At 45.1% G+C, this 9,951-nt stretch overlaps 1 protein-coding gene across 1 annotated transcript; it reads right to left on the bottom strand.

The window, feature by feature from the left end:
• Positions 1-761: 761 nt before the first annotated feature.
• On the bottom strand, positions 762-2,325 carry LOC125518431. Its single transcript, XM_048683271.1, has 3 exons — positions 1,822-2,325; positions 1,364-1,691; positions 762-919 (listed from the first exon to the last, which is right to left on the bottom strand). The coding sequence occupies exons 1-3, from the start codon at positions 2,323-2,325 to the stop codon at positions 879-881; spliced, it is 873 nt and encodes a 290-aa protein (XP_048539228.1). The 3' UTR covers positions 762-878.
• Between the last annotated feature and the right edge of the window lie 7,626 nt (positions 2,326-9,951).

Here is a 9,951-nt window from a genome sequence, read left to right as displayed (position 1 = left end):
AATTGCCATGGTTCATATAAAAAATAATTTTCATGGTCAAAGTACTGGAGTTGCCATCATCAAAATACTAAAATTGCCATGATCTACAAACTAAAATTGCCACATGGCAACTTTAGTTTAAGCCCTATGGCAACTGCAGTGTAAACATCGTGGCAACTTCTGGCAAAAAAAAAAATTTCGTCGAAACATATCAACATGGGGTCTAGTTTTGAAGATCTCGTCGAGACGAATTTAATGATGAAAACGGATTTTTAGTTCGCTTTTTTATTTAGGAGATACAACTATTTTAAGCCAAAAACCAAAAAAAATTCTGCTGATATCATCTATTCATACGTGGCAAAATGAGTGGTGATGGAGGCGTGTGGGTGATGTGCAAACACCCACACATGTGGGCGTTAACATTTTTGAAAAAAAATACATGATCATCATCACACTGCAATAACCACTGCATTTTCCATGTATGCGAAGTACATCATCCAAAATGAATGGTGACCGTCGATTCATTTGCAGAACCCATAATGGAATGCTTTATCCCGGAAGCAGTAGCAACCACATCACATAGATGAATGTCAGAAGAGCGACAGTGCAACGACTACTACAACCAGAATCGCTACGAAATTATTCACCCATTGGACACAACGCTTTCAGCAGGTCTGAATCATAGAACCGCGATGCCAAAATAGACAGGTTCCCCCTGTCCTGAGAGCGGAGCAAGTTTAGCTAGCAAAAGAAACACAAGAGCTGATTAGTTTTCTCAACCTACTATATCTATCTATCAAATATCAATATGCAAAAGTAGGCGTCCAGTTCTGCCGGCATTGTGTCTGAGGCAGCGAAACTTCGAGGTGAACTGTCAGGACTCCCACTCTGATCTTTATCTACTTCGCGGCGACATCCGGGTGTCGCAGCGCATCATAGGCTGAATTAGCAGAAATAACGAGGCGGTTAGGCGGCAGACAAATAATCAATATAATGACAAGATCAAGAAGACAAAACCTGAAACAATATAATTATAATGTGCAAGGAACTAAGCTTTATGGACTATCTCTTGTAGGATACAACCTGAATTTTGTTCACAGGTTAGAAACTTAGTATCTTCCCTGCAGTTGCAGACAATTCCCAACACCCAACAGTTTCAGTTAACTTGTTTTCCGGTACAATTTCAGTGAACTGTTTTACTGTAACAGCTTCGGTAAACTATTTTTCAAACACAAGCAGATCAGCACCCCACTTAAACAAGACCAAAAAAAAATCATGGCCGTGCAGCAAAAAGTATCTACACCAAAATCTGTACATTGCTCACTTCTTGCCTCCATGGGATAAATGGGAAGTTCTGAGTTCTGACATGGAGGGAGGCTCTCACCAGGGGTCCCGGACAGCATCACGACGATATCGAGGGTCTCGCCGTAGCGGCCGTGGGGCAGGTTGACGACGAGTGGGGTCAGCCTCCCGTAGAGGCCCGCTCGGACGCACATGACCATGTCGCGGCGCTGGCCGTGGATGTCGATGTCGCCGACGCGGCTGGCCAGCGCGTTCCTCAGGTGGTACACGGACCTCCCCCTGATACGGAGCGCGGACCAGCCGTCCTCGTTGTAGAGCCCCTCGTCGCTCGCTCGCACGAACCGAATCCGGCGCCATCCGCCCGGCTTGCGCCCCAGCATGACGACGGAGAGGTCTCCGGGGACGCGGGTCTGCACTTGAGTCGCCAAGAACCCTAGTTATGTATATTCAGGAGATCAAAGAAGCAGGGTGATAATCTGAATTTTCTGATCGAAAACACAAATGCGATCAGGAATGAGGAGCGGGACATGGCGAACTCACCCGAATCGGGCCCGGAATGAGAGGCGGGCGCGCTCTGGGGCGGATCGGCTCGACGATCCAGTGCATCATGGCGCTGACGTTGTCGGTGTACTCGACGCCGACGCGGGCGTTCCACCGGAGGTACCTGCGTAACTTGCCGCTGGCGCGGAGGTAGCGGCCGCCGATGTTGCGGAGCAGGACGCCGTCCCCGGAGCCCGCGTCGACGGCCTGCCACATGATGGCCGCCAGAACCGGCTCGTCGTAGTCGCGCTGCTCGGCGCGGAAGCCGTGGTGTCCGAACGGCGCCGGCTTGGCCGCGGCCGCGAGGTAGCGGCCGTAAGCGGCACCGTGGAGGAGCAGGTGCGAGCCGTCGCCGTGGTAGATGTGCACCGTCCACGCCGCGTTCAGCGAGTACCGACGGCGGCTGATGGAGACGCTCTCCCCGTCGTCGTCGGCGTGGAGGTAGTACGTGTCGTGCACGCGGCTCCGCAGCCGGACGTGCTGCCCGTCGTGGAAATGGTCCATCGGTAGAGGTGGGCACTGCGCGGTGGAGAGGCCATGGCGAAGGCTGTTGGTTAGGCGGTTACGATCGGCCGGGCGCCATCGCCATGCGAGCCTCTGGGCCCAAGGTGGGCCTGCAGGCCATTTGCTCGGCCCTGGGCTCCTCAAACCCTATTCGGCACCTTAAGCGCCAGTTTGGGTTTAGTCTAAAAAAAAAGTTGTTTGGGTAAACTGCGAAATCACTAGTTTTAGCATGGTTTTTTTAAAAGCTGTTTTAGCATGGTTAATTAGGGCATTTACAATGCTGAGCGCTTAAGTAGACACTTAAATAGGTAAAAGGCAAATAAAATAAGCACCCCCGAAAATGAAAAGGAGCTAACGACCCTCCCCCTCGACGCAGGACGCTAACTGAGACGCTAAAAATCAGCTAACTACGCGTAAGTAGAGACGCTAAAAATCAGCTAACTACACGTAAGTAGAGTCTCCGCTTTCCACGCCGCAAGGCAAAAAACCAGAAAGCGCCCGACTCAATTTGTTGCAACGACGCTAGAGGAGAGACCAGGATTCAACCTGGCAACTGCCCATCGGCAGGGATCAAAATCCTAGCGCCCGTTTTTAAGCGCCGCATTGTAGATGCCCTTATATGCCAACGAGTATTATTTATACTTGGCGGAGCCAACATAGAAGCGTTGGGTTCAAGTAAACCCAACGGCTTTTGCATCGTAAGTCCGTGTAGATACATGTTTGCCTGATCTGAACCCAGTAAAAAATCCTACCTGACCCCATCAGTTTTTGGAACGAGATCCTCTGACATTGGCGATTCCAAGTCAGAGGGACGTCCTTCGCTTGGCACCGTCCATCAACCATCAGACGGCAGTAAATTCCAGCTCTCTCTGGTTTGCTCAGATCAACACCAAAACCAGCGGCCCACTACGGCCCACTACGAACCGAGGGATGCAGGCTAGGGGAAAAAGGGCGCGAGGAGACAGAAAAAGGCGCGAAGAATACCCAGACGGCGCCAGCCGACGAAAAAGAGATCGTCGGAGCTCGAAGGTGGACGCCCTGCTCTGCTCGTCAATATCACGTAAGTCCTAATACTCTGCTCCTCTCATGCCATCTTTCACATGAATGAAAACACTACAACTGATCGAAGGTCCACCATCAGGTTGCTTTGGAACTCCATCAAGTTTCCATTTTTCTCATGGAAGAATCAGTTTGTTGAACTTGATCAAACATCTTTTCTCTCATGAAAGAAGCAACCGAGATGGACGAACATGCCAACACAACCCACCTGGATTCCGATTCCAATAGGTAATTTCTGCACATATACAAGTCTGCACATAGTCAGATTTACATAATTTCTCAATAGTTCAGCGATAGTTCTATTACATAATTTATGCACATATACAATTCTGCATATATTCAGATTTACATAATTTCTCAATAGTTTAAGTGATACTACTACATAATTTCTGCACATATACAAGTCTGAACATATTCAAATTTACCAAATTTCTCGATAGTTCAGTCATACTTCTACAATCCCCTTACTCGTGGTGTTTTTACTTTGCAGAGTTGTATTGCCTAGTTTGGTACCTTATGTTGGCATGGAATTTAGAAGCTCAGACAAGGCTTGGTCATATTGGCTTAGCTACAGTGGGCAAAAAGGCTTTGAGGTTAGGAAAAGGTATACTAACAAAAGTTCAGCCGATGGCAAGGTTAGATCATGTAAATTTGTTTGTGCAAATGAGGGTCAGCGAGCACAAGACAAAAGGGATCATTTGAAAAAGTGCCCTCAAGCTGAAACTAGAACCAATTGTGAAGTAAACATGAAGCTTAAAATGGACCGGAAGAAGGGAAATCTCAAAGTGTCAGAGCTGGTTTTGGAACACAACCACACACTACACCTAGCAGAAACCTTACACTTAATGGTGTCACAAAGAAAAATTTCAGAGTTGCAAGCTTTTGAAATTGCAACAGCAGATGATGCAGGAATTGGGCCAAAAGCCGCACATGAGTTGGCTAGTCAACAAGTTGGTGGACCACTCAATCTTAGTTATACCCTCCGTGATCACAAGAACCATTTGCGGACCAAGCGCCAACGAGAAATGGCATATGGCCAAGCGGGTAGCATGCTTAAGTATTTTCAAGAAAAAATTGCTGAAAACCCATCATTCCAATATGCATTGCAAATGGACTGTGAAGAACAAATAGCGACCATATTCTGGGCTGATGCTAGAATGATCATGGATTATGCACATTTTGGTGATGTTGTTAGTTTTGACACTACTTTTGGAACAAACAAGGAGAGTAGGCCCTTTGGTGTCTTTGTCGGATTCAATCACTTTAGGGAAACTGTAGTTTTTGGTGCTGCTCTCATGTATGATGAAACATTTGCATCCTTTAAGTGGTTGTTTGAGGCTTTTCTAACAACCCATAAAGGGAAGGGGCCAAGAACATTCTATATACAGATCAAGATACTGCAATGGGAAATGCAGTTGGGGACGTGTTTGCGGAAGCACGACATGGTTTATGCACCTTTCACATTATGCAGAATGCTATCAAACATCTACATGAAGAGGATGATGATGAGGAAAATGGGGAGAAGAAAAAAAGAGAAGAAAAAAGGGAAGAAAAAAGGGAAGAAGCAAAAGATGGATGAAGAGAAGGAAAAAGAGGAGAATGAAGAAACAAGTATTCTATCAGATTTTAGCGCGTGCATGTTTGAGTATGAAGACATGGCAGAATTTGAACAAAAATTTGACCTCAGAAGGAAAAAGATGAGCAAGTAAACTTGGTTGGATAGTATATATAAGTTAAAGGAAAAAAGGGCTGAATGTTATATGAAGGATGTCTTCACATTAGGAATGAGAAGTACACAATTGAGTGAGAGTTTGAATAATGACTTGAAAATCCATTTCAAATCTGATTTTGATATCATCCGGTTCTTTAAGCATTTTGAAAGGGTGGTGCAAGGGAAAAGGAACAATGAACTGAATTCAGAATTTGAATCAAGGAAAAAGTTTCCTAGAATATTTATGAGGAGACCACCACCTATGTTGGTGCAAGCTAGCAAGTTATATACACCTGGTATTTTTGAAGCTTTTCAAGGTGAATATGAAATATCTTTGTCAGCTTGCACCAAGGCATTAGATGGTTGTAATGAATATCTAGTAGGAGATTGTATCTTTGAGGAGGAGTATAAAGTTATAGGTGATCCTTTGAAGCAAACAGTTGTGTGCGGCTGCCGGCAATTTGATAGAATTGGGATATTGTGTGGCCATGCTCTTAAAGTTCTCGATTTGATGAATATCAAGTCACTACCGCCACATTATGTGTTAAAGCGCTGGACAAAGGAAGCACGAAGTGGAACTGTACAAGACAAGGAAGGAAGAGATATCGTCTTAAATCCGAATATGGATGCCATGCTTAGCTACAAATATATGTCCCATAAATTTCATAATTTGGCAGATCGAGCAGCCTACTTTCGGGAATGTGTCGTGTTAGTAGACAACACACTTGACATCCTTAGTAAGCAAATTGAAGAAAAAATTAATGCATGTGCAAGCACATTGGAGTATCCATGTACAATTCCGACAGATGCTAGCCCACCAAATGACTTGTTGACTAATGCACGTCTAAAGAAAAAGGAGGTCCAAACAAAGAGTTCAAAACGAAAATAAAATTGGCTCGATAAGAAGCACAAGGCTAGGAGAAGGAGAGAAAGCAGAGCTACATCATAGTTGGGTGAAGAGGTATGTTGCTAAACAATACAGTGCTTTCAGTGTTATCATTATGTCCATTAATTCTCACAGCCTCCAATTTTCTTTCACGACAAAGATGCGGGAGGTCGAGGAAGTGGCAGGTGGTGGTGATGCACAAGTTCCAAATGATAGAGTTTATAAGGATAATGCGGAGGTGCCTGAAGGTTACAAGACCAACCTTAGCTTCACTCAGTTGCTGATGGTATAATCTTACTCCTGTAGTTTAAAAATCTAAAATGATCCAAGTAGAGATCGCAAAGTCTTGCTCATACGGTATTCTTATTTATTTAATTTTCAGGGGCCAATTACAGATGATCTTTTCACCGGGTCATGGTGAAGTACTGTTGTTTTTGGCCAAATGAATGAGAGAGCAAACAAGCAATGGTGGGCAAGTTCAGTTCTGGGCAACACTTGACATTGAGTTCAGTCCAAGTTCAGTTCTAGATAACATTTTGCCATTCGCTTCAGTCCAATTATGCACATGTACAAGTCGAACTTCTGTACAAGTAGAAATTAAAATGCTCAATCTCCAGCCATATCTCCCAGAGATATATTACCCTGTTTTGGCATCTATTTTGTTCGATGCACCTGCAAGTTATATATGCAAGACCTCTGTTGAAGTGTCACTTTCTATGATAATTGTACTTTCAACAGCCAAATCAAGCATTGTGACTTGCTGGTCTTTATAGTCCTGGAATCGCTCAACTTCACTCTCAAATGAAACTTTAAGTCAAATCAAACTCAACAGCCAAACAAAAATTCAGTCAAACTATTCACTCAACTCCACTCTCAAATGACATTGCAAACTGAATTTAAATTCAGTCACACTATTCATTACACATTACTTTTGATTTACACCAATTACAATCTCAATTTGTCATTTGGCTTTGTCTCTGCTGCCATTGCTTCCTCTTTTCTGTCCATCTAAATAGCAGGGAAGTGGCAAGTAGCAGGGGAATTTCCAACAGAAGTCCAGAGCCTGAGTAGCCGACGGCGCAACGATGCTTGCTCCGGCGCGTCGCGGGGCAGTGGCTTGCTCCGCCCCCTCCACAACTATGTGCGTCGCGGCCTGATGGAGACAGTGTGGGCTGTGTGGCCTCAATAGCTCGGCCGCGTCGATGTAGCCTGCTCCGCGGCTCTAGGGCATAGCTAGGAGGCATCCCGCCCTGAAGGAGCAGCGGCTGCTCTTCCCTGCCGGCCAGCGTCGCGCCTTGGAGGAGCAGAGGCTGCTCTTCCCCGTCGCGTCCTGAAGGAGCGAGGCCAGAGCGACCGGCCGAACAGATGCAGTGACGCGAGAGCGAGGAGTTCTGGGCGTACTGGGCCGTATGGGCTGCTTGTTTTCGTGTCCATGCGAGTGGAAGTGGCGCTGGTAGCGAGTGTCGTCGGATGTAGATCAACGGCCCTGGGCGTAGGACGTCCCTCGGCAGTACTTTCTTCTAAGTCAGAGGATCTCGTTCCCAGTTTTTGTTGAGGAAACCTGACTGAAATCACTAATTAAGGAGTACTTGTTGCAAAGAACACTTCACTTTCTTAGGTCGCGACAAGTGGCGCACATGCATCGCGCCACTGGTCACAATCTGAGAGTTTTCCCTTTTTTCATAGATCCGTTTATTCAAAACGTTTTATCTCTTAAACCGTGCGTCCAAATTTTGAACCGTTTTCACCATGGGATTCCTCGCGTCGAGATCTTTAAAACTAGATCCCATGTTGATAGGTTTTGACGAACTTTTTTTTTAAAAAAAATCGGGCAAAAAAACCGGGCGAAAAAACCGAACTGGGAGCACGGTTTTTTTCCCTTTTCGAAAGAGGCACGCCCGTGCCTCTCGCGAAATCACAACCGTGCCTCTCGTGGAAGCAAAACCGTGACTCTTGTGGAAGGAAAAAAACAGAAAACGCGTTTTTTTCCGTTTTCGAGAGGCACGACCGTGACTCTCGCGAAAGCATAACTGTGCCTCTCACGAAAGCAAAAACCGTGACTCTCGTGAAAGAAAGAAAAACAGAAAACGCGTATTTGTTTCCCTTTCCGAGAGGCACGGTCATGACTTTCGTGTAAGCACAACCATGCCTCTCGCGGAAGCAAAATCATGACTCTCACGAAAGAAAAAAAAACAGAAAACGCGTTTTGTTTTTCCTTTTTCGAGAGGCACGGCCGTGATTCTCGCAAAAGCACAACCGTGCCTCTCGCGAAAAAAAAACCATGACTTTCGCAAAAGAAAAAAAAAAGAAAAAACGCGTTTTTTTCGTTTCCGAAAGGCATGGCCGTGACTCTCGATAAAGCACAGCCGTGCCTCTCGCGGAAGAAAAACCGTGACTTTTACGAAAGGAAAAAAACGTGTTTTTCGCGCAAATTTTATTTTTGATCGGAAAGCTAAGAAAGACCGTGGGAAAACCAAAACGTAAAAAGAAAACAGAAAAAAATCGTTTAAAAAGCCGAAAATGCGTGTGAAAAAATAAAAAAAATAAAATTCGAAGAAAGTGTCCAGAACGCGACACGTGACGAATGGCCGAGAGCATGCCAATTAGCGCTGATCGTTACGAGGCTCCCGAAGAAGCACTCATTAACTAGTTACTCCCAAACCTGACCCCATTAAGTAACGTGAGGGCCATGAGAACAGCTAAGCAAAGGACCCAAAAGCCCATGAGAAGTCCATGCCCAGGCGGCCAGGCCTAAACCATGATTAGCAGCCCTTCCTTGGTGACTAGTCATGTACTCACGTGCATGTATCTTATTGAAATCATTAATTAAAGAGTATTTATTACAAAGATCACTTCAATTCTCCTTGTTGCGACAAGTGACGCACATGCAACGCGTCACTTGTCGTAACCTGAGAGTTTTCCTTTTTTTCATAGATTCATTTATTTAAAACGTTTTATCTCTCAAACCGTGCGTCCAAATCTTAAACCGTTTTCATTGTTGGATTTCTCGCGTCGAGATTTTTAAAACTAGATCCCATGTTGATAAATTTTGACAAAAAAAAATTCATAAAAAAAATCGAACCAGGAGCACGGGTTTTTTTCCCTTTTCAAAAGAGGCACGCTTGTGCCTATCACGAAATCTCAACCGTGCCTCTCGCGAAAGCAAAACCGTGACTCTCGCGGAAAACACGTTTTTTTCTATTCCCGAGGAGGCACGGCTGTGACTGTCGTGAAAGCACAACCTGACTCTTGCGAAAGCAAAACCATGACTCTCGCGAAAGGAAAAAAAACAGAAAATGCGTTTTTTCCCTTTCCGAGAGGCACGACCGTGACTCTTGCGAAAGCACAACCATACTTCTCGTAAAAGCAAAACTGTGACTCTCGTGAAAGAAAAAAACAAAAAAAGTTTTTTTTCCGTTTCCGAGTGGCACGGCCGTGACTGTCGCGAAAGCACACCTGTGCCTCTCGCGGAAGCAAAACCGTGACTCTCGTGAAAGAAAAAAACAGAAAACGTGTTTTTTTTTGTTTCCGAAAGGCACAGCCGTGACTCTCGCTAAAGCACAACCGTGCCTCTTGCGAAAAAATGTGACTTTCGGGAAAGAAAAAAAAAGAAAACGCGTGACTCTCATGCCTCTCACGAAATCTCAACCGTGCCTCTCGCAGAAGCAAAACCGTAACTCTCGTGAAAGAAACAAAACTCATTTTTCCCGCAAAATAAAAAAAATTCAATTTTTTTGATTGAAAAGCTAAGAAAGACCGGTGAAAAACCAAAACCTTGAAAAAATCCGAAAAAAAACCGTTTAAAAAGCCGAAAACGCGTGCAGAAAAATAAAAAATAATCCGGAGGAAACGCCGAGAGCACGACACGTGGTGAATGGCTGAGAGCGCGCCAAGCGGCACTGATCGTTGCCAGGCTCCCGAAGAAGCGCTCATTAACTAGTTGCTCTCGCATCTTACTAAAAAACAAATT

Source organism: Triticum urartu, chromosome 7, assembly GCF_003073215.2.
Source record: "Triticum urartu cultivar G1812 chromosome 7, Tu2.1, whole genome shotgun sequence".
Taxonomy (NCBI): domain Eukaryota; kingdom Viridiplantae; phylum Streptophyta; class Magnoliopsida; order Poales; family Poaceae; genus Triticum; species Triticum urartu.
The sequence above is the reverse complement of the archived record's forward strand: the minus strand, read 5'-3'. Positions and strand labels throughout refer to the sequence as shown.

Bases quoted from the DNA above. Each gene is read 5' to 3' on its own strand.
- LOC125518431 (XM_048683271.1), bottom strand. From the start codon at position 2,325: ATGGACCATTTCCACGACGGGCAGCACGTCCGGCTGCGGAGCCGCGTG. The intron at 1,692-1,821 runs GTGAGTTCGCCA...ACTCAAGTGCAG, and splicing joins TCATTCCGGGCCCGATTCGG to ACCCGCGTCCCCGGAGACCT. The intron at 920-1,363 runs GTGAGAGCCTCC...CTGCTAATTCAG, and splicing joins GATGCTGTCCGGGACCCCTG to CCTATGATGCGCTGCGACAC.